This window comes from Mobula birostris, chromosome 6, assembly GCF_030028105.1.
Source record: "Mobula birostris isolate sMobBir1 chromosome 6, sMobBir1.hap1, whole genome shotgun sequence".
Lineage (NCBI taxonomy): Eukaryota > Metazoa > Chordata > Chondrichthyes > Myliobatiformes > Myliobatidae > Mobula > Mobula birostris.
Window position 1 is genome coordinate 148,218,695 of NC_092375.1, and position 27,946 is coordinate 148,246,640.

Genomic DNA, 27,946 nt, shown 5'->3' on the forward strand with positions numbered 1-27,946 from the left:
ACAGTTTTGAAGTAAGTTGCAGAAACTTGTAAAATTAGTCAGCTCCAGCATGGGTACCAGCCTCCGTAGCATCCAACATGTCTTCAAGGAGCGATGCCTCAGAAAAGTGGCTTCCTTCATCAAGAACCTCCACCACCCCAGGACATGCCTTAGTTACCATAGTTACCATTAGGAAGGAGGTCCAGAAGCCTGAAGGCACACACTCGCAAGTCAGGAACAGCTTCTTCCCCTCTGCCATCCAATTCCTAAATGGACATTGAACCCATGAACACTACCTCACTACTTTTTTTATATCTCTGTTTTTTGCACTACATAGATATACTTACTGTAATTCAGTTTTTCTATATTTATTATGTATTGCATTGTCCTGCTGCCACAAAATGAATAAACTTTGTGACATATTAAACCTGATTCTGATTCATTCGGAAGCTCAGGGACCAGCATCTAAGTGCCACCACAAAGAAAGGATAACAGCCACTCTACTTTCTTAGAAGTTTGCACAGATTCGGCAGGTCACCTACAACTCTGACAAACCCCTATAGATGCACAGTGGAGAGCATCCTGATTGATTGCATTGTGGCCTGGTATAGAAACACCAGGCCTACAAAAAGTGGTGGATGCAGCCTAATCCATCACAGGAAAAGCTCTCCCCACCACTGAGCACATTTACAAGGTATCCTGCCACAAAAAGCAGCATCCAACAACAAGAACCCCCACCATCCAGGCCATGCTGCCATTGGGAAAGAGGTACAAGAGCCTTAGATCCCCCACCACTAGATTCAGGAACCATTATTAATCATCAATCATTAGGCTCCTGAACCAACATGAATTCACAGACCTGAACTCTGAATGCATTTTCAAGGACTCTATAACTCATGTTCTCAGTATTTAATATTTACTTTTTGTACTGTATTTACACTGTTAGTTTTTCTTTTGCACATTGGTTGTTTGTCAGTCTTTGTGTGTAGTTTTTCATTGATTCTGCTCTATTTCTTTGTTCTACTGTGAATGCCTGCAAGAAAATGAAAATGGTGACATATACATAGTTGATAATAAATTTACTTTGAACTTACACACAATTCTACTTTGCAAGAAACTGTTATTTAATTAAAATTTTGAACAAATGAGGAAGTTACACCCCCCATTTTTAGCCAATACTTTAAATATTTTATGAAGCACAAATTAAAGCCTGGAAACTTAACTTTAAAATAAAAGCTGAAACATTAAATCAATGATAAGAAACAATATTTTAAAGTTTCTTGTTTCATGTTTTCTGAAGGAACATTAGTAGTCACCCAATGAAAACCCAGGCTTCTGGAATTAACACTGAGAAATTCATATGATCATGTTGTATAATTATTAGACCAACGTTAGGTTCAGTGATACCAGGTACTTCAATGAAAGTAGTAGATTCAAGGGAAAGAAGCATATTAAAGATAGTATTAGAATTAATTATCAACTTAAAACATGTTTAATTGTACCAGTATTTAAACCTGTCTCGGAGTTTTAATTTAAGTGTCTTTAAAATTAATAATCATTAATTTTTAAGAATTGTATTAATATTTGTGAATACAGAGACTTTCACAGTGTATCATATCAGCATATTAGCCCAGTCATTTCCATTTTATGATTAATCAGAATGTCACAATTAATCTAGAATACAATGGTTTGGTCATTAGTAATCCTATCATATGCTTTTGTATCTAAATATTTATTTCATTTTCCTTCATAGCAGATGAGTGAATAAATACTAAAATTCTAATGAGCATGTCTGAACATTTTAAATAATTGAACAGTTTAAGCAAATATCAGCTTCCGCTTCCTCAAATGGCTCTCACCTACACTGCGGTTGTTTACTGAATTAACTCACAAAAATGAATTAGAATGCAATCGGGAGAGTGGCAATTTTCAGGAGTTCAGTAATATGACAGAGAGACAGAAAGACAGAGAGACAGAGAGACAGAGAGACAGAAAGACAGAAAGACAGAGATATTGAATCCTATTTTAATCTAACACAACCTCTAGTGGATCCAATGGGGGGAAAATATTGTGACAACTGTGACTAACAGGTGGAAAATAAAGTTTAGATATACCCTATTCTGAAAAGTGGAATTGAAATCCTCTCTGCACCATCACAACGATTAACGTTGCCACCTCTGGCAGAATGAGAGAGAAATGGACGTTTATTCAGAGAAAAAGTACAAGATGCTGGAAAATAAACAGCAGGTCTTTTCATTTTAGGACTGTGTGATGCCAGCAAGTCCATGCCCTCAAAGATATTGTGAACAAAAGACTATGCTCTCTATTCCCCACTATCCCATTAATCTATATTCCAGATGCCCACTTTTACAACGTATCCCCAGGACAACCCTGGCCTCACCTTATCAGAGATTTGCCTGAACATCTCTGCCCCATCTCTGCATCTTAATACTAACATTTTTCTCCTTCCCAGTGCTAAGAAGGTGTCTCCAACCTGAACAACAATGCAGTTTCTTGTTCAACAGAAACTACCTAACTTGCAGAAAGTTCTACAACTTTTTATTCATATTCCTTTCTGTGATATCAGACTCCAACTGGAGTGTTTTTCCCTTTGATGCCCAATTGTCAAATTCCACTTTTCATCAAAAACTCCCTTGATGTCAAGGCCAGGCGCTCTCCCTTCACTGCCAATGAAGCAAAGTCTTTGAATATTTGTAAAGCAGAGGCAGAGAGATATTTAATAAGCAAGGAGGCAGTAGATGGAAATCAGGTAGAACCAGATCAGTCATGATATTAAATGGTGGATGAGGTTTGAGGGGGCACCTGGTCCATTCTTTTTCCTAGTTTCTAAGTATATGTCATTTTTCTTGCCTTAATACTAGAATGAATGTGCTCTGAGATATATTCCTCATAAGTGTTAATGTTCTGTTTGAAATTCATTGGACAATGACCTTCACAGACATATCTTAAATTAACCATTTATCAGTACATCATCTGGTTTTTTTTTCAGTTTTACCAAGTATTGTGTATCACAGTCAAGTTCTTAGTGTGAAGCTGTTATAGAAATAGTGGTCTGTTTGGCTATTTTGGAATAGGCAGCAAATTAAACTGCTGTACTCTTTAATACTTACACTGCAATTTGGCACAATACATGCAATTATTTCAGAAAATAAGATTCAAATGAAAGGCTATTTGCTTGAAACATTAACTCTGTTTCTCTCTGGTCAAATGCTCATTGACATTTGAGTGTTGTCAGTACTCTACGGACTGATATCAGGTGTTTCAATGTATCATTTTTCTGCAATTTAGAAATACTTAATGTTATTCTACTTTAATTGTCATTGGCACTGTTCCCTTCTCTGTTTTATTATATCACGCAGATCTGTCATCTTGTAAGTATCAGATATAGCTAAGTAAAATAAAATCATAGAAGCAGAAAGCACAGAAAGGGGTTCTTCAGTCCAATGCACTCCACCAACCAAGGTGGCTTCCCGAGCTCATCCTATTTGTTTGTATTTGGCTTAAATATTTGCTATCCATGTACCTGTCTCAATGTAGTTGTAATTGTACCCATCTCCACTATTTCCTCTGGCAGCCTCTACATGAAAAAAACTCACATCTAGGAGCTCCTTAAATCTTACCCATCTCACTTTAAACCTATGCCCTCTGGTTTTAGACTCCCCTAAACTGGGAAAAAGACTGTGACACTCTTATCAATGCCCTTCATGATTTTATACATCTTTATAAGCTAATATCTTCTGAATCTTTCCTGTACCCTCTTAGGCTTAATTACATCCTTCCTATAGTGCAGTTACCAGAAGTGCATACAATATTCCAGGTGTCGTCTCACCAGCATCTTGTACAGCTTCTAGCATGACATTATGTCACTGTAATATGACATCACAGGTCTCGTACCCAATTCCGCCATCTTCACCACCTTGTCTAATTGCATTGCTGCTTTCAAGGTACTATATATTTATACCCCTGGATCTCCCTATTCCAAGGACCCTGCCATTCACTGTGTATAAAAGGTGTTATGATAATTCAACTATTCTTATTGCAACTTAGTTGAACAAGTACGATACTGATAATAACAAGAAATTAACACTCATCAAATGGGATTTCTTTCATCTAATTTCTATCTCAGCATTTTCCAAGCTGAGCAAAATTTGTCCAGCTGCAGCACATTTCATCTGCAAAACAATATTTCTTCACCAGAAAAAGATACTAAGCAGCAAACAATCTGGAATACCACAGCTATTGTCTATTTCTCACAACTATGTCGGTTTTGGGTCTAACAGCCACTTTTCATTTGCTTTTCCTTTTTGATCCCTGCTGCCTACGTTAAAAGCATTATCCTCTTAATTTTTCATTGTTGCTTTCACAAAATTTCAATTTTTAGTCAACCTTGATCTTCCCTAAACAAATTCATGTTGACAGTTCCTGATTAACCCATGTCTTTCTGAATGTTGAGTTACAGGGTCCCTCAGAATTTGCCATCACTGGGGTTAGGCCAATTGGCTTGTAACTATTGGTTTAATTGTTTCTCCCATCATAATTAACCATGTTATTTATCTTCCAATCATTTGACTATGTCAACAACCAAGGAGGATAAGGAAGTAACAGTTTAAGATGCACCCTTTCCTCAGTTTCTTCCAATTACATCCCAGATTAATTTGAATTTGGTAATTTTTCCATTTTAAAAGCACTGAAGAATAATCATTTTTATTAGTTATAATCTTCAACTAGCTGCCTTCCCAACTAGAATGTCTGTGTTTTCTCCCCCCTCAGTGAAAACAGATACAAAGCATTTATTTAGAAACTTATTTATGCTTTCCAGTCAGGTTCATTTGTGATTTACATGCTCATTTTTTCATGTCATTTCTTGACTTTTTTTTTATTTTATTCTTTTATGTCACATAGTACTTTTCAAATTCCTCCAGGTTTTCTGAATATTTGAATCTGACAATGTTAATTGGATGATTCTACTCTCATTATTCCTTGGCACAGGGTCTTGATTTGGGATTCTTCATCATTTCCTTGGTGGAGGCACACTTAGAGTGAACAATGCAAATCTGAGTTCACCAGAAGGTTTTGCATCACGGAAACTGTACATTCCACACCACTTTCTGATAAAAGAGTTGAACTGGAATTGAATAAAAACAGAAAATTCTGGAAATACTCAGTGGGCCTGGTAGCATCTATGGAAATAGAAACAGAATAAACCTTTCAAAAGGTCCTCCATCACCGCTGAAATCCGGGGTGGAAGTTCAGCCTTTCCATCTGACTGTAAGTGCTCACTAAACTTTACTAGACCTTCCGTATCCAGAAAGTATGCTGCTGAGCTAGACCTTCAAAATAATTTTCACTGCTGATTTTTCCACTTACTATTGCTCATTGTGTAAAATCCATTAGTGATTTGCTCAGTGAACTAACCAAGGAACGTAAAGATATTCTTTATCTAATCAATTCACTGATTGAGTATCATGCTTAGAAACTTCTGACCCACATTGACATTCAAAACCCAAAGCTATCAACTGTGGCTATAAATATGATTACAAATAAACAGTCACGTTTTGAACCAGATAAAACAACAACAGTTCATGCAAGAGCATATCTGAAAGCAGATCCAAGGCTGGTTTATTAGGAGACACATTATATGTAATTGTGAATATCAATTAATGGGTTGCAGAGTCACAATCACCATTTATGTTTTATAATGAAGGCCTGGCTATTCTCTTGCATATATGATGCATTCTCTACTGGGAGCAAAATACATTAGAATAATGATCTTTTTCCTGCTTTTATATTTGCTGTTAAACGGCATGCAGCCCAGGAGATAATGTGCACAAACCCAAGTTTGAGCACTGAAAAAGGACTGTGGGATTAACGCCTATTGTCAGAAAGAATTGAACCACATGGACTAACATACTGTGGAACAATCTCTAGTTCAGTCAACATTCATGTAGTCAGCAAACCATGAAAACCAGCGGCACATTGCAGCATTCCAAGCTCGTGCTGCTACTTGGAGTAAGAAAAAATAAGGACAGAAATAGAGCCTGAACATCCCAGGGGCTGAACTATAACAGTTCTATTCCCCTTTTAATCAATTAACCCATTAATTTGCAGATAAATGCATTGTGCCCAAGGCCAGGGAGAGAACATGGAATCTAGAACCTGGATTACTATATGCTGTAAGTAAGTATGTTTTCTGTATAAAGTAAAAATCAGCATCTTTTTCAGGAGACAATTCCTTCTAATCAAGGTTTCTCAGAAAATTAAAACCTGGTGTACCCTTTTCGGTTTCCAGTGGTTGTTGTGTTAGGCAGAAATTCAGGACACATCATTACGAAAAGCCTTATCTGCTAGTCATGCTCTTATGTGTCCCAGCTAAAGCAAGGAAGAGGTGAGAAAACTAAAGGAGATGGTACTAGGTCTTGTCAGTAATTGAATCGGTGTGGTGTTAAAGGATGATAGAATTAAAAACCAACAGAAAACCTGGGTCAATCTCAAGCAACATATGGTTGGAGGAGGGGACTTCATACCAGTGGTGAGATTTCAAAGTTTAGAAGAAGCCCCTGTTTTCATAGCCACAAGCTTGATTAATTTGATAGTCATCAGCTTCTACTGTATAGCCTTTCCTGCCCCTACCTCATCTGGTTACACTTTATTGTCCACTCCTCCTGTCCTTGCTGACCTACATTGGTTCTAGGATCTATTAAGCCTCAGGTTTTAAACTCATATTCCCATTGTTGATTTTATCGTTTTTACAACCATGCAGAGATCTTCTCTCCTCCACCGATAATTCTATGTCTACAAGATGCCAGAACACTGGGAGAATAAAATATAAAACTTCATATTGAAAAACAGACTTAAACTTATTTGGGCTAACATTTTATTAATTTTGCTCAATTCCATTATCATTATCAGCAGAAATTTATTTTCAATATCAAACATTAACTATAAAGCTTTTTAATTTTCTTCATGGCACAAAGTAAATCATAAATTAGTGATAGAGGAATCCATATTAGAGGTGCAGACAGCAGATTCTGTGGACATGAAGGAAACACCCAGATGGTATGTTGCCTTCCCAGTGCCAGGGTTAGTGGTGTCTCGGATTGGGTTCATGGTATTCTAAAAGGGGGGGGGGGGGGTGAATGGCCAGGAGACATGGTACATATTGGTACTGACGAAATAGGTAAGAAAAGGGAGCAGGTCCTGAAAAGAGACTATAGGGAGCTAGGTAGAAAGCTGAAAAGCTAAACCTCCAGGGTAGTAATCTCTGGATTGCTGCATGTGCCATGAACCAGTGAGGGTAAGAATAGGATGATTAGGCAGATGAATGTGTGGCTGAAGAATTGTTGCAGGGGGCTGAGTTTCAGATTTCTGGATCACTGGGATCTCTTCTGGGAAAGTTAAGACCTGAACAAAAAGAATGGGTTACTCCTGAACCCAAGGTGTCCGGTGTCCTTGTGGGCAGGTTTGCTAGAGCTGTTGGGAAGGGTTTAAACTAATTTGTCAGGGGGATGGGAATTGGAGTGCTAGGGTTGAAGATGGGGCAGTTAGAATGCAAGTAGGAGCAGTGTGTAATCACACTGTGAGGAAGGACGGGTAGATGATTGGGCAAAATTGAAGTTAGCGGGATGAGTTAAAGTGTAACAGAGGGCCAAAATCAAAAAAGAGTGATAAATATGGGGCTGAGAGTGTTATGTTTGAATGCATGCAGTATATGAATAAGGTAGATGAGCTTGTAGTGCAGTTGGAAATTGTCAGGTATGATGTTGTGTGCATCACTGAGTTAAAGATCATCATTGGGAGCTTAACATCCAAGGATACACATTGTATTGAAAGGCTAGTCAGGTAGGCAGAGAGGGTGGAGTGGCTCTGTTTGTAAAATATGAAATCAAATCCTTACAAAGAGGTGACACTGGATCGGAAGATGTAGAATCCTTGTAGGATGAGTTAAGAAAATGTACGGCTAAAAAGGCCCTGATGGGAGTTATATACAGACATCCAAACAGTAATTTGCAGGCTACAAATTACAATGGGAGATAGAAAAGGCATGCCAAAATAAAAAGGCAATATTGCAATAGTCATAGGGGATTTCAATATGCAAGTAGATCAGGAATATCAGTTGGTGCCAGATTCCAAGAGAGGGAATTTGGAGAATACCTATGAAAGCAGCTTGTGGTTGAGCCCACTAGATGAACAAAAATTCTGGATTGGGTGTAATGACTCAGATTGGATTGGGGCGCTTAAGGTAAAGGAACCCTTAGGAGACAGTGATCATAATATGATAGAATACCCCCTGCAGTTTGAGAAGGAGAAGCTGAAATCAGATGTAACTCTATTGCAGTGGGGTAAAGAGAATCACAGAGGCATGAGAGAGATCTGGCCAAGTTTGACTGGAATGGGACTCTAGCAGGGATGATAGCAGCTGGAGTTTCTGGGAGCAATTTGGAAAGTTCAGGAAAGATACATCCCAAAGAATAATAAGTATTCTAAGGGGAGGATGAGGCAACCTTGGCTGACTAGGGAAATCAAAGACAGCATAAGAGCCAAAGCGAGGGTATATAATATAGCAAAAATTACTGGGAAGGAAGCTTTAAAAAAAAAACAACAGAATGCAACTAAAAAAGCCATAAGGAAAGAAAAGATGAAATATGAGGGTAAACTAGCCAATAAGATAAAAGAGGATACCGAAAGTTTTTCAAAAACATAAACAGTAAAAGAAAGACAAGAATAAATGTTGGACTGCTGAAAAATGATATTAGAGGTAGTAATGGGGGACAGCAAAATGGTAGACAAACTTAATAAGTATTTTCTGTCAGTCTTCACTATGGAAAACACCAGTATAATGCAAGAAATGCGAGAACATCACGGGGCAGAAGTGAATGTTATTGCCATTAATAGTGAGAGGGTGCTTGGGAAGCTAAAAAGTCTGAAGGTAGATAAATCACCTGGACCTGATCGACTGTACATCAGCATTCTAAAAGAGGAAGCTAAAGAAATTGTGGAGACACCTTTCAAGAATCACTAAATTGTAAATGTCACTCCTCTCTTTAAGAAGGGAGAGAGGCAGAAGAAAGGTAATGATAGCCCAGTTACCTTGACTTCAGTGGTTAGAAAGATGTTAGTGTCTATTATTAAGGATGAGGTACTTGGAGGCACATGATAAAACAGGCCAAGGTCAGCATGGTTACCTGAAAGAGAAATCTTGCCTGACAAACTGTTGGAATTCTTTGAGGAAATAACAGGCAGGTTAGACAAAGGAGAGTCAGTAGATGTTTATTTGGATTTTCAGAAGGCATTTGACAAGGTGCCACACATGAGGCTGTTTAGCAAGAGAAGAGTTCTTGGTATTACAGGAAAGATACTAGTATGGATAGAAGATTGGCTGACTGGCAGGAAGCCAAGAAAGGGATTAAAGGGGACTTTTTCTGGCTGGCTGCCGGTGACTTTAGGGACTTTATTGGGACTGCATCTTTTCATATTTTATGTCAGTGCTTTGGATGAGGGAATTGTTGGCTTTGTTGCCAAGGTTGTGGACAATATGAAGAAAGGTACAGGGGTAGGAAGTGTCAAGGAAGCAGGGTGACTGTAGACAGACTGGAAGATTGCACAAAGAAGTGGCAGATGCACTATAGTGTACAGACATGCTTGGCCATACATTTGGTAGAAGAAATAAAGGAATGGGTTACCTTCTAAATGGGAAGAAAATTCAAAATCCTCTGGTGCAAAGTTAACTTGCAGGATAAGTTGGTGGTGAGGAAGGCAAGTGGATTCACATCAAGAGGATTGTAACATAAAAGTAGGGATGTAATGCTGAGGCTTTATAAAGCATTGGTGAGGCCTCACTTAGTACCGTGAGCAGGTTTAGGCCCCTTATCTAAGAAAAGATGTGCTGGCATGGGAGAAGGTCTAGATGAGGTCCACAAGGATGATCCCAGGAATGAAAAAGTCAATGTACGAGGAGCATTTGATGGCTCTGGGCCAGTACTCACTAGAGTTTAGAATAAGGAGAGGGGGATTTCATTGAAACCTATCAAATATTAAAAGGCTTAGATAGAATGGATGTGGAGAGAATGTTTCTTTAAGTGGAGGAGTCTAGGACCAGAAGGCACAGTCTCAGAATAGAGGGATATCCATTTAAAAGAGAGATGCGGAACAATTTCTTTAGCCAGAGGGTGGCAAATTTGTGGAATTCATCATCACAAACTGCTGTGCAGGCAAAATCATTAGGTATATTTAAGGAGGAGGTTGAACGGTTCTTGATTAATCAGGTTGTCAAAGGTTATGGAGAGAAGGAAAGTGAATGAGGTTGAAAGGGATGATAAATCAGCCATGATGGAATAGCGAAACAGATTCAATGGGCTGAATGGCCTAATTCTGCTCCTATGACTTATGGTATTATCATTACTCTTGTTACTTAAACCATTTTCACACCAAAATATAGTCTGATGTAACTTTAATTACACAAGGTGATTAATGTCAACAGCACAGACATACTCTTGTGTACTCAACTTACTGCTGAGATATAATTTATGCCATTAAGAGCACACTTATGTATGCTGTGAGTACAATTAAAATTACTGATAGTTACCAGTTGAGTCTCGGAAGAGTGAGTAGCTCTTGCAAACTGATTATATTTTCCTTTTTAGTCTCCTGTTATTTCTATAGTTTCACATTCAACATCATCCAGGGACAATTATGATTGTGGGGGTGGTAGACAGTTTGGGAAGTGTAGATTGTGATGGGAGAGGGAAAGCAGATTTGATTTGACAGATTTTCAGAGAAACTGAATTTATCTGCAAACTCTTCAATCATGAAGGTACCACTTCAACTGCCAGCTGTTCACTAGATGAGATGAGGCACAGCTTAAGTTATCCTGGAGGTGTCTTTCATCGGTGGGGGGGGGCAGTAATTTATTAGCCCAGCTGGGATGAAAGCACTGTTGAATCTGATGTCAAGCAAAGTGAACTCCTTCGATCAGTATTCGTGGGACACCATTTTTGTAAAAGTGATTGTTGTATTCGAAGTTTTAGATTAGTAATAGAGAAGGATATAAAACAATCAATGATGGACCATCTCTATTGGAAGAAAGTTCAAAGATCACAGTTCAAATTAAATTTTATTATCAAAGTACATATATGTCACCATATGTAACCCTGAGATTCATTTTCTTGTGGGCATACTCAATAAATCTATAGAATAATAGCCAAACATAATCAATATAAGATTGCCAACTAGGGCGTTCAACCAGAGTGCAGAAGACAACAAATTGTGCAAGTACAAAAGAATAAATCATGATAAATAAATAAGCAATAAATATTGAGAACCTGAGATGAAGTCCTTGAAAGTGAGTCCAGTTGCTGAAACATTTCAATGATGGAGCAAGAGGAGTTGAGTGAAGTTGTCATTAGAATAACCAAGTGCCCAGCCAAGGTAAAATAAAACAAATAGACAGAAATGACTGCGCTCTCTGGTAAGCTTCATGGACAGGCTTAAAACAGAAGAACGAAGGGCCAAGAAACTAATCCAGGACCCCTTGCTTAATAATGAGATAGAGAATATGGTAAAACAAAATGAAAGAGGATGTGCTTGTACATCAGGTAAATTTTCAATTGAGAACCAAACAAATTACAAAATGCTGAGAGAGGAAGTGAAGAAAATAAAACTGGCTGAGAGGGAGAGAATGGTAGTTAACATCAAACAATTTCAACTACAATGTAAACTGTCAGCTGTAAGAGGCAGGGCAGGGCCTATCAAAAACAAAATTGATACATGTTTCAGGGTCAGGGTAAGAATAAAATTGGGAGATTAGTTAATTGGTTTATTATTGTCAAATGTACCAAGGTAAAGTGACAATCATAAGCACCAGAGATTCTGCAGATGCTGGAAATTTAGAGTAACACACACAAAATTCAGGAGGAACCTAGAAGGTCAGGAATTACCTGTGGGTAGGAATAAACAATCAATGTTTCCACCCGAGACCCCTCATCAGGTTGAAGGAGTATCTTGGTCGGAACCTTCAGCTGTTTATTCATTTCCATAGATGATGGCTGACCTGCTGGGTTCTTCCAACATTTTGCATGTGTTCCAGTGAAAATCTTGTCTTGCATACCTTCTATACAGATCAATTCATTACAGCCATGCTTTGTGGTAATACAAGGAAAACCAATAACAGAGTGTAGGTTAAAGTTTTACAGTCCAGAGAAAGTGCACGGCAGGTAGGTAATAATGAGCCGTCGCTGGTAGTGAATTCCACGCACCCACCACTCTGTGTGTGAAAAACTTACCCCTGACATCCCCTCTTTAACTACACTTTAATCTACACTTTAAAACTGTGCCCCCTCATGTTAGTCATTTCAGCCCAGGGAAAAGGCCTCTGGCCATCCACACACGATCAATGCCTCTCATCACCTTATACACTTCTATCAGGTCACCCCTCATCCTCTGTCACTCTAAGGAGAAAAGGCCAAGTTCACTCAACCTATTCTCATAAGGCACACTCTCCAATCCAGGCAACATCTTGTAAATCTCCTCTGCAATCTGTCTATAATATCCACAAAAGAGGACGTAAGCAGGTTATAAAGAGATATACATCGGGTACATGAATGGAAAAGGTTTGTTAAATTATAATATGGAAGAAATTGTAAAATTCTCCTTTCTGTTATTAAAAATGTTTAAAAAGAAATAAACCAAAATATATTTTGGCAAACTGGATTATAATGGTCAGATATCATCTATACACGAACATATCTTAAATTCGCCAAATCTTAAATATGCTCTTGAATTAATGAGACTCAATGCTTGTTAAATTTAGTAGATTGTGTACATTCTCAGTTATTCCCAAATGAACAAACTTGAACATTTTCATTAATCCTTGGGGCACAGTGTTTAAATTAGTGATTCTGAGCAGATTCCCATGGTGTGGATGGAAAAAGCATATTATCGACAGCAGTGCCCAAATTTACACCTCTTACCAGGCACATGTGGAAGGCGTGAGCTGCTTAAAATGTCATGCAACAATCACAAAAGTGCTGGTGACTTTCCTACCAGTACAACTGCAAACGCCCAGCAGTATTTGGGATAGGTGCAGCAGGGGTAAATAAAAAACAAGTTTGGGGACAGAAAGATATCAAGCATGTAGCAGTACCAGGTTAGAGGTCTGCCCAGTTTTCATAATACCAAAAATGTTGCTTTTTTAAACATTTATCCTCAAGTACACATCCGTAATCTACAAAATCTCTCACTAATTATTTCACAGGTTTTTGTCGATTCTAATGAAAAAACAACTCTTACCTTATCTCTTTTTAAATCAAAACTCTCCTTTCTAAGGAAGGTGGGTTTTCCCTGAGGTAGTGGGTGATAGGGATACAGATATATATTCTAGCGCTTCTCAAGAATGAGGGTTATTCACGAGTGTTTCAGTAAAGCCAGAACCCATTTTACTGCCTTCATGGATACCAAGCCAGAGGCAAGGATACATTAGTCTGCTTAAACTGCTTGTGTTATTTTTGAGAATCATCATCATGTGTCATATTGAGTGACCATGACTATTCTTGGCAAAGTTTTCAACAGAAGTGGTTTACCATTGCATTCTTCTGGGCAGTGATTTAATGAGACGGGTGACCCCAGCCATTATCAATATTGTTCAGAGATTGTCTGTCTGGTGTCAGTGGTTGCATAACTAGGACTTGTGATATGCACCAGCTGCTCATACGACCATCTACCACCTGCTCCCATGCTTCACGTGACCTTGATCTTGGGGCTCCACCTTGCTCAAGGGTGACCTGTAGCAAAGTTAATATCCTTTTACATTAACCATTCAACTCAGACCTTCAAGCAGATGTACTGTTGGAAGTACTGACTGGCTGGTCTGCTACAGCAATTTGAATGCCTTGGTATGTAAGAATCAGACTCACCATTGGTAGTGCAGTATCTACAGAAGGTGATGTCTGAAGAAGGCAATGTCTATCAAAGATCCCAAAAATCCAGGCCATTTTCTCGCAGCTTCCGTTGGGAAGGAGATATAGAGGTCTCAAGTCCTAAACTGCCATGTCCAAGAGCAACCACTTCTCTTCAGCCATTCAGTTGTTGAATCAACCAGCAGACTTTAATCACTGCAGTTTTACAACACCATGATCACTTTGCTCCCTCTTTGCACTAAAAAGGACTATATTTGTTCAAATTATGTTATCTCTTGTAAAAATATTGCATGTAATTAGTTTTTCCTATGAAAGCTGCTTACATAATGCCATTTCCCTGTGATACAGCTGCAAGTGAGCTTACACTGCATTTGCACATATGTGTACTTGTAAATAGGACAATATAACTAAAACTGGAAAGAGACAGTTAAGTAACTTCACATTTAGCATTTAGTATTCCACAGTCAAAATACTGTAGGAGTTTCTTTATAAAAAAAATCTTTACCTGGATCTTTTGAACAGTCTGATGATGAATTGTTCTTGCTATCTGTAATGTCCTTGTGTGATGCCAGAAAGAGCACAACCTCTCCCTTCTCATTCTTAATTGGAACAATATCCAGCAGACACCAAAAGGATGCACCTGAAAAATCAAGAAATTGATGGTAGTGCAATTAATTAAAAAAATTAAGCATGCAAGCCCACGGCTTTAATAAGACCAATGAGAAAATTAGCTCATGTTTCTTTACAATAAATCATGGCACAGGCTTTTTCTGTGTGGTAGATATGATCAAGATCTGTTTGTGTATGGACACTATTCATGAAGTTATATACACGTTGTTAGCCCATGTTTCCTTGGTACTATCCTAAGCAGCAACATGTTTGGCAAGTTTCACCAAATGCAGGAAAACCCAAACAACAGGAGGAATTATAGTTAAAGAGCCCTCTGGAAACCATTGTTTACATGGGTGTTGTGTTGTTTACGTTTCAGGCTAGTTAAATTTGGGTGAGGAACTTGGTAGTTGAATTGCTTACCATTTCTTTTCTACTGAGATGTGAGTTCTCCAATGAAACGTGGTGTTACAGCATACCACAGACTATCAAAAAGCCATGAGAAACATCTAATTGTCTGCAGCATCATTGATTCAGAAGTCATTAAGAGTCAAATAACATTAGCTAGCAAGGAAATATTGTAGTTAAATGCCTCATTCCACTTGAACCAATATTTGACACCCAGTCATGCACATAAAAAGGTTAGATGATCAAAAACTTGGTTAACAATGTAGGTTTTATACGTTAGAGAGAGACACTGAAAGCAAGGAGGTTAAGGGTTTAGTCATGCAATTAATTATGCATATCACCCACTCTACATTTGCTCCCTTACTGTCATAAATTGGAGCTTTAAAATGTTTTGTTAAAAGTAACAACAGAGCTAGAGGTACACTGTGAATGAGGCCACTAATTTAACAATTAAATGGCCCCATTCTGACCTGATGTCTTGGACACAGCATTTGCCATTCAAAGTTTTAAATACTAATTGACAATTCTTCACTTACTGTTCTATAACTAGGTGTATTGGGAAACATCCTTTTTTTGCAGTAACAGTAAGAAGCTTGTATGATTCTCTGCCTGCAAGGATGGTGGTAGAGATGATCAATACATTCATAAGGAAATTGGATTGGTGCTTGAGGGAAATACACTTACAGGGATGGAATGGAAGAAATTGATTGACTAGATTTCTCCATAGAAAACTGGCATTAACTAGATGGGCCAAATGTACTCCTTCCACAGCTCTGCACAATGTCCCCTTTGTTGCAAACTCAGACAGAGTGAATTTGATGGCACATTCATGATTGGCTAGACCAATCCTACGCTCAATATTCACGTAATCACCAATTTACTTTTTGTGCCAAGCCATTCTTTACTGATGGAACACCGATTACATATGGATTTTATTAATTATTTTCAACTCAATAGGAAATGATAAAACCAAGTACAGCTACTTATACACATAAAGAATAAACAGTCACCCTGATCTTACAACCTGATAAATTTACAAACTTGTGAAAGAATTTGAATTAATATGTTAATAAGTGTTGAAGCAGCTGGCAGTTCAGAAGTTCACAACGTACCTATGAATAGACATCAAAAATGTTAACTATGCTCTGAGAAAGGAATGGCATAGTCCACACAAGATCATCAAAACAAGAACAATACCACAAGAGGTACTACTTAAAAATTATGTATATTTGCTTTGTGCTTTTTCAGCTGAACTATCCAATCAGTCCACTATTTTCTCTCCCACAGTTCTGCAATTACATTTACGTTCCTCAAATCAATTTTGGAAATCATAATTGTTGAATTTACTTCCTACATCCCTTTTAAGTCTTGCATTCCAAATCAATGAAATTTTGCTGTACGGAAATAATTCTCAACTTCCTACCTTTTCCATTTGAATTACCTTAAATTGCTTTTTTTGGCTATCAACCTCCTGCCAAGTGTTCCTATGTGAATAGTGGCAATAACTTTGATGCCTTCCTATTATTTTCTACTTTAACTTCATCTTGCCCATTATGCTTCAATCATCAAAGGGGAGGCTGAAATTACAGCTATTTATACCAAGTGGAGTTTTACATTAAAAATAAGACCCCCAAAGAGGCAGTTAAGAAATGTGACCCAGTTAGTTATTTGAGTTCATGAAGTGTATTGACAAGTAACATTATATTACCGATTATAGTTTGTAATATAGAGGGGCAGAGACAAAGGACAATACCCTGCTACCTTCAAGTTATTGTAATCTCTCAATCTTAACTAAAGGTTTTTCCACTAGAGTTTAAATAATTCTGCATATTTTATTATCTACTAATGATCTCTAGTCAGCACTCCTTTAGATTTGGTGGCAATCACATTACTGCAGGGGAAAGCACTAATCTTACATTTATTTTTTCTCTCCTTTTAAGCTGCATTCTTTGTTTTTATTATATTGCTACTGTGCTTGGAAAGACAAAGGAATGTTGCTTTGAGAAGTGACGTTTTGTTTTAATGCAACATGAAAGAGGGAAACCACAGGGAAGGAGCGAGAGAGCAGAGATATTCCTGAGAGAGAGAAATGAAAAGGACAGAAAGCAGACAAGGATGCTGAAGAAATTGACAGTGACATGTTAGAAAGTATTTGCAGATACTGAACTCCACACAGCTTTTGTCACTTGGAAAAAGTCAAGTCTGTATACAACTGTAGGTAATGTTGCCACATTAAATGGAATGAATTTTTGACACATGCTGCCACTATTACATTATTCATTTAGCATTACCGATTGGTGATGAATTTTAGGCAATTGTATGCAAAGATCATACTAGAATGCATGATATTTTGGTCAGGCAACTGCTCAGCACATCACAGTAGAGCTACTAGGACTTGATGTTTCAATCCCTATGGTAAGTCGGCACTCTCGATGTTGGTAGTGGGCTTGGAGTGGTGACAAGGGGGGAGGGTAGGTACGTCATTGGGTCTTCAGGTGCGCACCCTCCTTCTTTGACATTTTGCTGATAAGCCCACGATGTCTCCAGGGGACTTAACGGTGCTACCTGGCGTCCCAGATACACCCCCCTCAGTTCCATACTCTCCTGTCTTCATCTTGTAGCCCAGTTATTGTCTTTCCTTTTAATCCAAATCCAATTGCTGCTTTCTTTTGTTACGTTTGACAAGGACTTGATTGCTTGTTGGAGGGAGTGACCCCTCACCTCCATCTTCTTCAATAGACTGGTCGTAGGTGTAGTAACGAATCCCCTGCATCCCACTTCTACAGGGAAAATCTTGGTCTTCCAGCCATTCTGGGCAGCTTCAGTTGCCAGTTCAGAGTACTTGGTCTTTTTCCATCTTTTTCATCTTCCCATGGTACTGTCAATTCCACAACATATGCCAGCTTGGCTGTTGTGGACCACAGGACCATGTCTGGACGGAGTGTTGTAGCCACAATGTCTGGGGGAAACACAAGCTTTTTTTCCCAAGTCCACGTCCATTTTCCAATCCCGAGCAACCTGCAGAACCAGTCTCCCCTCTAGTCTCTCTGTCCATCCTTCTCACTGCCTCTGTAATGCAGTGAGCAGAATGGAAGACACCACCCACCCTGAACATCCCCTCTTCTCCCCTCTTCTATCGGACAGAAGACACGGAAGTCTGAAAGAACGTACCACCAGGCTCAAGGGCAGCTGCTACCCCACTGTTGTAAGACTAGTAAATGGTTCCCTAGTACAATAAGATGGACTCGTGACCTCACAATCTACCTGGTTATGATCTTGCACCTTATTATTTATCTGCACTGCACTTTCTCTGTAGCTGTTACATGTTATTCAGCACACTGTTACTGTTTTACCTTGTTCTATCTCCATGCACTGTGTAATGATCTGTACGAACAATATACAAGACAAGCTTTTCACTGTATTTCAGTAGATGTAACAATAAACCAATATCAATTCCATACGTATCTCCAATTTTAATATTTTGAGCTACATCATATAGATTTGCTTGTATACAACACATACATTGAAGCATACAAAAGAACAACACTATGCTGCAAAATTATCTCCTAGAATAATGACAATAAATGATGGTTGTCAGTGTTAGCATATTTTCCCAGTTCCGAATTATACTTTGCATTGGTTCCTTCTCCTACTATATTCCCATGACACAAGAAGACAGCTGTAGTGCTACTGACTAGTACTACTAAGGCTCCACACCACCTCACTGGTGACAGGTCTGATTGACTTCCTGAGACTAGCCTCAGGAAAAGTGGATTGAGTGTTACGTTCCTGAATGTGGAACTACTCTGAACATTCAAGGTAGCTGCCCACAACATCTATGCTATTCAGTATAATTTTTGGGAACAGTAAGTTATACTGAAAAAATACTCAGTATTTGCCAGGAGCAATAGATTTGCATGATTCTCTGAATAAGGTAAGTGAGTTGAATAATCTGATTCATTCCTTTGGTGTGATGCATACCTCTAATTTCTCCCAAATGATATAGATGCAAAGGTATGTTAATCATTGAGATAGCAATTTTATTGTGTATAGGGAAATACAACAAGGATAGCTCAAAATCATTTGTAAGTGAATAATTAAACTGTTTGGATAAACAACTGTAACTTGCTTAACTAAAAATAAGATAAAAAATTAATAAAAACCATATGATGAAATGAAAACAAGTTGTTATTATCTTACTTCAGGATTACGGTCTCCTTAAGTTAATTTTAAATGAGCAAATGTAGAGTAAGGCACAGTGAAGGGAGCTCATAAACATGATATTTTGTTGGAATATTCATGCACAGTGAGTTTTCACCCTTTGAATCTGTTCTGCTGTTCAGATGATGACTGACCTGTACTATATTTCCATTTTCCCATCCTTTCCCCCAAATCCCTGAACACCTTTGTTTGGCTGTAATCTATTAAGTTCAGATATAAGTTTAACAACTGACTTAGTATCAGCAGCTAAAGTGTCTCCAGAAATCTTTCCTAGTCTCTCCTGAAACACTTGGCTCATATTTTTATACAATGCTCCTAGTTCTCCAAACGATGGAAATATTTTGTTAAAAGTTCAAAGTACATATATGTCATCACATACAACTCTGAGATTCTTTTTCTTGCAGGCATTCACAGTAGAAAAAAGTTTAACTACAGTAGTGTGCCTCATATATGTAGCTAGGGTGCATAAGACTTTTGCACAGGACTGTATCTGTCAATCCAGAGTAGAGAATGAAGATGTAAATCTGGCTGGAGCAAAGGATGTTGGGAATGGCGAGGGTGGAACTCCATGGGAGGGGTGTGGGACTGGTGGCAGAGAAAGAGTGCCAGGGTTGGAGTTTGGCATGGGTGAAGACACGCCCAGTACTGAGAATCCAGGCAAGGTCTGCTCCCGGCGTGGTGAAGCAAGCCATGTGGCCCAGGACTGCCTTGCATCAGTGCCACGCCACAGCCCAGCACAGCCATTAGGAAACCACTGGGCAGTGCCTCTCAAGACCTCCAGAAAGTCCCTCCATTGTGCCTCTCCGAATGGGCTATTCAGGTGATGAGCAAGTCTTATTTGTGGACTGCGTAGCGGAGGGTATCAGGTACCAGGTGGGACCAACTGTCTTCTGGATGGACAAGGATGGTGGTCCAGCTGGCTATGGTCACCGGCAACCGTGAGCGATGAAAGGGAAGAGATGGCTGCGCATCTCAATAGGGAAAAACACGAGGTGTGGCTGGTCGACATCCAGGAGTTCTGCATCACTGGCCTGGACCTGCTGTCCCACTGGGGGACCCGTGTAGATGTGCCAGGGTCAACACTCTATCTTGATGCTGAAGCCATGGCTCTCTGGCAGGGCAGCTCCAGAAAGCAGACCCGGTGGGGGCAGTAACAACCATCACTGGTCTCACAGCGGCCCACCGCAGTGCAGCACACCTTGTACTGCCCCAAAGCAACATAGTGGAACCAGGGGTAAACGGTGGTCGTGATGCTTCAGGTAGCAGCCAGCGGTGAGGTAGACCTCCCCACCATTGACTAGCAGCTGTGCAGTGAGCAGGTGAGTGATCCTGTGCTGGCCCAGGTGAGGGGACGACTGACTTTGGGACAGCGGCTGGAGTGGGCAGAGGACTCCTCCATGAATCGAGAGACCAAAGCCCAAGACTCTCAGTGGGGCACGGTGGAGATGCGTGAGGTGTTGCTCTTCTGATGTGGCTGTTTTCTGACGCCATCTTCTGCAGCTGGTGGTCTCCTGGGGGCTCCACTTCACGGTACTGCACTCAGTGCACGGGCTGGTGGAGGTCAGCCATTTTAGGGTTGCAAAGATGCTGGGCAAGGTGTACGAACGCTTCTACTGGCCTGGGTACAAGCAGGACGTGGAGCTGTTCGTGCACTACTGTGAGGTTTGCATGTCCCAGAAGGAGCAGGGCGACCAGCCAAGGGCACCAATGCAGCAGTACCTGGCGTGTTCCCACTCTGGGTCTACTGTCCCACCCAGAGGAAGGGACTATCCTCCAAATTTAGAAGCAATTGGAAGCGGCCCGGAGATCTGCTCAACAACATCACCAATGTGGTATACTGGGTGCAGTTCCCTGAGCAACCGAAGGCAGTCGTGCTGTGAGCGAGACCGAGACCGGCTGGCACCGTATTGCCCTCAGCCACCACTGACCCAGTGAGGCTGAAGGAAGGAAGTGACACTGCAGGTGCCCTGCTTCTCGCCTCACCAAACAACATCTCCCATGTGGGGGGTGGCTACAGACACCCCACAGCACCCCAGGTGGCAGTGTCAACCATTGCTGCCGGGGATGGATGACCCCTCAGGTGGGGGCAGTGTCGTGCTCTGGTGGGGGGGGGGGTGCGTGGTCAAAAGTCCACCCCAGGATTCCTAGTGGCCAGCACTATTAATTGTCCTTGTTTTAAAATGTGCTCATGGGATTTGTCGTGTTTTAGCTGGGTTTTTCAATTATTCGTACGTGTGTTTGTGGGTCACTGCGGGTGCGTGATCATCACCTCCCCCAACTGTATGTGAGCGAGTGGATTCTCGCACCAGGTCATCACGTCCAGTCTGTTTTTGTGCTTGTCGCAATAAAAACAGTTGTTGAATTAAATGAGCTTTCTTGTCTGTCATCATGGACCAAATACTTGCCATAGTGTGTGTGTGCGCGTGTGCGTGCACCGAAGAATTTTGCATAGTATCATAAAATTCTACAGCATGGAACAATGCACTTCAGCCCATCATGTCTGTGAAAGCTTTCAAGCACCTATCTATTACTAATTTCATTTGCAAATGCTCATCTAAGTACTTCTCAGATATTGTGAGAATACCTTCTGCTATCTCCCCTCAGGCAATGAGACCCAGATTTCAACCCATCCTTTGGCTGACAAAATTCTTTTTCCCTCTAAACTCCTATCTCTTACCTTATATCTATGCCTCTAAGTATAGAGACCACTGCTCAGGGGACTGTTAGTACTAACTGTGCTATCTATACCCCTATTATAATTTTTTTAAGTATATCAATCAATGGTGCAGCAGGTAGAGTCACTGCTTGATGGTAGCAGAGAGTTGGGTTCACTCCAGACATCTGTCTACGTGGAGTCTTCACAGAGGATATTGGTCACATTCTCCCTGTGATCCCCTGGGATTGCTCTGGGAGTACCGATTCCCTTACACTTCCCAATGATGTGGCGGTTGGCAGTTTAACTGGCTGCTGTAAATTGCCCCTGATGTAGGTGCATGCTAAAAATTTATGAGAGTAAAACTGGGATTAATGTGGAATTAATGCAGGTGGATGGTTGACACAGATTCTGGGGACAAGTAGCCAGTTCCCAAGCAATCATTCTCTTTAGCTCTCAAAGATTCCTTCTTCAGTTTCCTTCACACTAAGGAAAACAAACACAGCTTATCTAGACACTCCTTATAGATGAAACATTCCACTCCAGGCAACATCCTGATGAATCTCTGCAAAATCCCAACTAGTTTATTGTTTAGTGATTACAACTCTGCCTTCTACACTGTTATTCCAAACAAATTCATCTACAAAGACTTCAACCTGGGACTCAGCATCTCACTTTGCAGCTGGATCCTTGAGTTCCAGATGAGCAGACCACAATCAGTAAGGATTGGCTGCAACACCTTTGCCACAATTATACTTAACACTGGTACCCCACAAGATTGCATCCTCAACTTCCTAATAAGCTCAGGACTGTGTGGCCAGATTCTGCTCGAACTCCAGGTGTAAGTTTGCTGAATACATCACCATAGTGGGCCATACCTCAGATTACAATGAGCCAGGATAAATGAAGAACATAAAGAGCCTAGCCTCTCCACCACAGACTCAGTCTACACTTCTTGCTACCACAGTCAAGCAGCCAACATAATCAGAAACCCTGCCATCCCAGAATTCTCTCTTTTCCCTCCTCTCATCTGGCAGAAGGTACAAGAAACTGAAAGTGGAAAGAAATGAGAGAGGTGAGAAATGGGTAGAATGGTGCAAGATGAATAATCACGTCATTATGAATACCTACTTTAAAAACCATCCAAGATGCTTGTGGACCTGGAAAAGTCCAGGTGATAACACTAGAAATCAAATTGACTTTATTACCATAAACCAAAGATTTAGAAACTCAGTGACTCAATGAAAAACATATCCAGGTGCAGACTGTAATAGTGACCATAACCCAGTAGTATGTCATGTAAAAGAAAAACTTACAAAACTAAAGAAGCAAAAACCTGAACAATCCCTTGACTACTTACAATTAAAGAAGAAAACTTAAGACAAAAATTTACAATTGAAGTAAGGAATAGATTTCAAAGTCTAGAAATAGAATCTGTTGAAGATGATAGCAATCATGTAGAAATGAAATTTAACTCTCAAAAGGATGCCTTGGTAGAATCAGCAAAGTCAGTGATTCCTAAAAAAGAATAAAGCACAAAGAATAAATGGATGACAGATGAAATCAAAAATCTAATGGAAGAAAGGAGACGGAAGAAAGCAAATCCTATAGAATATAAGTCTTTAGATAAAAAAGTTAAAAGCTTATGTCAAAAAGCCAAAGAAGAATGGTTAAACCAGGAACGTGAGCAATAGAAAGAATCCCTATTACTGATCCAAAAAGGCAACATCAACAAATCAAGAATATCACTGGTAAAAAGCTCCTCTGTCCTTCAGGTGGATGTTTGAAAGCAAAGGATGGTACATTATCATGAAAAAAGATGGGATTATGAACAGATGGACAGAGTATGTTCAGGAATTGTTTGAAGACAATCGAGGCAAAAAACCAGAAATTAAGAAAAATATTGAAGGTCCAAGTATTTTAAAATCTGAAGTTTGTAATGCAATAAATAAGATGAAGAAAGGAAAGGCAGCAGGTCCTGATGAATTAGTAATAGAACAAATTATTGCCCTTGAAGATTATGGAATTGAAAACCTTACTGATTTAATCAATGACATTTATGAGACTGGAATAATGCCAGAAGAGATGAAAAAAAATCAGTATTTATCACTCTTCCTAAGAAACCTGGAGCAATAGAATGTGAATTACATAGGACCATAAGTTTAATGAGTCATATCACCAAGATACTTCTAAGAATTTTGATGACAAGAGCTAAAAGTAAGATACAAGCTGAAATAGGTAAAGAACAATGTGGTTTTGTAAAAGACAAAGATACAAGAAACACAATATTGATGTTAAGGATACTATCAGAACGAGCTATTCAGGTGCAAAAAGATTTGTTTGTTTGTTTTATCGATTACACAAAAGCATTTGATAAAGTGAAGCACAAGAAGTTATTTGAAATATTACAGGAAACTCTAGATCCAGATTCGAAAGACCTCCACCTAATCAGAAATCTGTACTGGGAACAAACTGCCGCTGTAAGAATAGATGGAGAAGTCAGTCAGTTTATAAAAATCAAGAGAGGCGTTAGACAAGGGTGTGTTTTGTCCCCTGATTTATTTAATGTGTACAGTGAAACTATATAACAAAAAATAAGAGACATCTTGGGAATCAAAGTTGGCGGTGAAAACATCAATAATTTCAGATATGCAGATGACACTGTATTAATTGCAAGTACGGAGGAAGAACTACAAAACTTAATTGATATAATTGTTGAAGAAAGTGCAATAATGAGTCTATCTATCAATTGCAAAAAGACAGAATGTATGGTGATATCCAGAAAGGAGAATCCTATCTGCAGGCTGAGAATAAACGGGGAAGACATAAAACAAGTAAAGATTTTTTGCTACTTAGGAAGCTGGGTGACATCAGATGACAAGTGCGACTTGGACATCAAAAGAAGAATAGGGATGTCAAAAGACCTTTACGAGAATGAAGAGTATACTGACCAATACTAAACTAGGCATGACAACCCTCCTCAGAGTACTGAAATGTTATGTTTATCCAGTTAGGTTATATGGCTCAGAATGTTGGACAATATCTAGTAACATGAGGAAACGAATTGTAGCAGTAGAAATGTGGTTTTTGAGGAGGATACAAAGAATATCATGGACAAAATGAATATCTAACGAGGATGTCATGAACAGAGCAAACACAAAAAAGAGAAATAGTGTATGAGATCATGAAAAGGCAACATAACTTCATTGGACATGTGATTAGGAAAGAGGAGTTAGAATGCATGGTAATTATGGGAAAGATTGAAGGGAAGAAAGCAAAAGGAAGACAAAGACAAATGCTGATGGAGACAGCAGCCAGAGAATTGGAAACGAGTACCAATGAATTGACCCACTTGACCCGAAACATGGCAGTCAAAGCTCAAACTGGGCATGACACCTGATGATGATGATGATGATGATGATGATGATGATATGTACTAGCTCAATGTACTGATGTGATAAGCACATGCATGGATGATATGCAAACAGGTTTTTCACCGTAACATGGTACATGTGAAAACAATACTATTTTCCACCTTTCTTGCAGTTGCTTTGGGATCTTATGATTCCTATAGTGTGGTTCATCTGTGTTTTATAATGGCTCAAAGTTACCACCCTGCTTCTGTACAGTATGCCAATATTTTAATGTAATTTAGTACATCCATCAACCTTGTTTATGAGGCAATCTATCTTAGTGTGGTCAGCAAATTTAAATATTTAGCTTTCTATCTCTCCGTTATCAATATGCTGAATAGTTGTGGCTCCAACATGAGCCACAGAGACAGCTTGCAATTGAAGCACCTGTTCATTATCCCTACTCTCTATTCTATAGCTCAGCCAACTTCTTAGCCAGGCCAATTATTTACCATCAGTTTTTGAGCATATTTGCCAGCTGGATATTCTTAGTCTCATTCTATCACAGACATTCCTTTGTTTTTTCGAACCTTTTCCATTCTTAAAACACACCAGCTTTCTCAGTATTTCAAATCTGCTGAAAGGTCATCTGCCTAAAACAATAAATATGTATCTATGCTGTCTGAGAGCAAATGGAAAAGTTAGAGAGTTGGGGAGAGTGGAGATTGGGGAGTGAAGAGAGAGGGCATAGAGAGGGGTGAATGTGAAGGAAAGGAGAGAATAGAGAAGGGGGTGAGAATAGAGGAGGGAGAGAGAGTGGATGGAGGAAGGGCTGAGAGTGGATGAGGAACAGTGGAAGGGACTTTGGAGAGTGAATGTGAAGGGATTGGAGAGAATAGAGGGAAGGGAGGAGAGTGGAGGGAGGATTAAGTCAGTGGAAGGAGTGAGTAGAGAAAAAGTAAGAGGCAGAAGGAGAGGTGGATAAATAAGGGAAGGGGAGGGGGAGAAGGGGAGAGGGGGGAGGGAGAGGGGGAGGGGAGGGGAGAGGGGGAGGGGAGAGGGGGAGGGGAGAGGGGGAGGGGAGAGGGGGAGGGAGGGGGAGGGAGAGGGGGGAGAGGGGAGGGAGGAGGGAAGGAGGAGGGAAGGAGGAGGGAGAGGGAGGAGGGAGAGAAAGGAGGGGAAGATGGGGAGAGAAGAGGGGGAGAGGGGAAGAGGGAAAGAGGGGAAGGGGAAGAGGGAAAGAGGGGAAGGGGGAAGGGGGAAGGGGAAGGTGGAAGGGGGAAGGTGGAAGGGGAAGGGGGAAGGTGGAAGGGGGAAGGTGGAAGGGGGAAGGGGAAGGGGGGAAGGGGGAAAGGGGAAAGGGGGAAGGGGAAGGGGAAGGGGAAGGGGAAGGGGAAGGGGGAAGGGGGAAGGGGGAAGGGGGAAGGGGGAAGGGGAAGGGGAAGGGGGAAGGGGGAAGGGGAAGGGGGAAGGGGGAAGGTGAAGGGGGAAGGGGGAAGGGGAAGGGGGAAGGGGAAGGGGAAGGGGAAGGGGAAGGGGAAGGGGAAGGGGAAGGGGGAAGGGGGAAGGGAAAGGGGAAGGGGAAGGGGAAGGGGGAAGGGGAGAGAAGAGGGGAAGGGGAGATGGTGGGGGGAGGGAGAGAAAGGGGGAGAGATGGTAGGGGGAGGGAGGGAGAAAAGGAAATGGGAGGGGAAGAAAAAGGTTTAAATTAGCTTGAACATCTAATGGAGAAAATCATCAGGCCAAAGCCGGTGTTTATGCCTGATGTTAACCTATAGATGAATCTGTTTCCAGCACTTGAATCCAGCTAAATCAGCGCCACTGATTCCACCCCCCCCCCCCGCCCCCACTGTTCTCAACTGGTGGCTGTGTTGCGCTTCTTTAATGCAACAAGAAATTGTAACCTCCTGCAGGTTTTTTCTGATTCTCAGGCAGGGAGGTCTGGCTGCTAAAGTGGTGGTAGGCTAAGCCTCAAGCAAACATAGTAGTACCCAGTAAATGGAATGGGATATACCAGCTCCTGGGACGCAAGTCATTAAATCAACTTAACTGATTTTACTGTGCCTCCTAGCTTTTTAAATCTAATTTATTAGTCATTCAATTTTTTTTTACATGTTCTAAATTTTCCTCAATATTTGTGAATAAATAAGATGTTGACAACTATTCAAAGGCCCCAACCACTGTCCAATAGGAGCAAAGAGAATGACTAGAGTGGGAGGGGTCCTTGATAATGTTAGCTGCTTTCATGAAGCAGATAGAAGTCTAGAGGGAGTCAGTGGCTGGCTTGTGTGATGGACGGCACTGCATTCACAACTCTGAAATTTCTTGCAGTCTTTGGCAGAGCAGTTGCCAAACCAAGCCATGATTAATCTGGATAGAATGCTTTTGACAGTTCAGCCATAAAAATATTATTTAGGGCTTCAAGAAGGGAGGAAATTAGAGAGAGTTATAATAAAAAATACACACACACAAAATGCTGGAGGAACTCAGCAGGCCAGGCAGCATCTATGGAAAAGAATAAACAGTCGGCGTTTCTGGCTGAGACCTTTCATCAGGAACTTGTACTACTTGCCCAAACTGTCGACTGTTTACACTTTTCCATAGATGCTGCCTGGCCTACTGAGTTTCTCCAGCATTTTATGCATGTTGCATTGATTTCCAGCATCTGCAGATTTTCTCTTGTTTGGGAATAAAAAAAAATGAACATCATTGACCCATATTTCTTTAAATGCCGACACAGGCATTTAAACCCTCACTAATTTTTATAGATGCACCATGGAAAGCATTCTTCT

General features: G+C 40.3%; 1 protein-coding gene across 1 annotated transcript in view; it reads right to left on the reverse strand.

Annotated features, from left to right (window-relative positions):
- The window catches only part of kcnh3 (potassium voltage-gated channel, subfamily H (eag-related), member 3), a 636,348-nt gene that overhangs the window by 279,407 nt on the left and 328,995 nt on the right, over window positions 1–27,946 (reverse strand). The window contains exon 3 of the mRNA XM_072259611.1: window positions 14,416–14,550. Within this exon, the coding sequence (XP_072115712.1) occupies window positions 14,416–14,550 (135 nt within the window). The remainder of the gene's footprint in view (window positions 1–14,415; window positions 14,551–27,946) is intronic.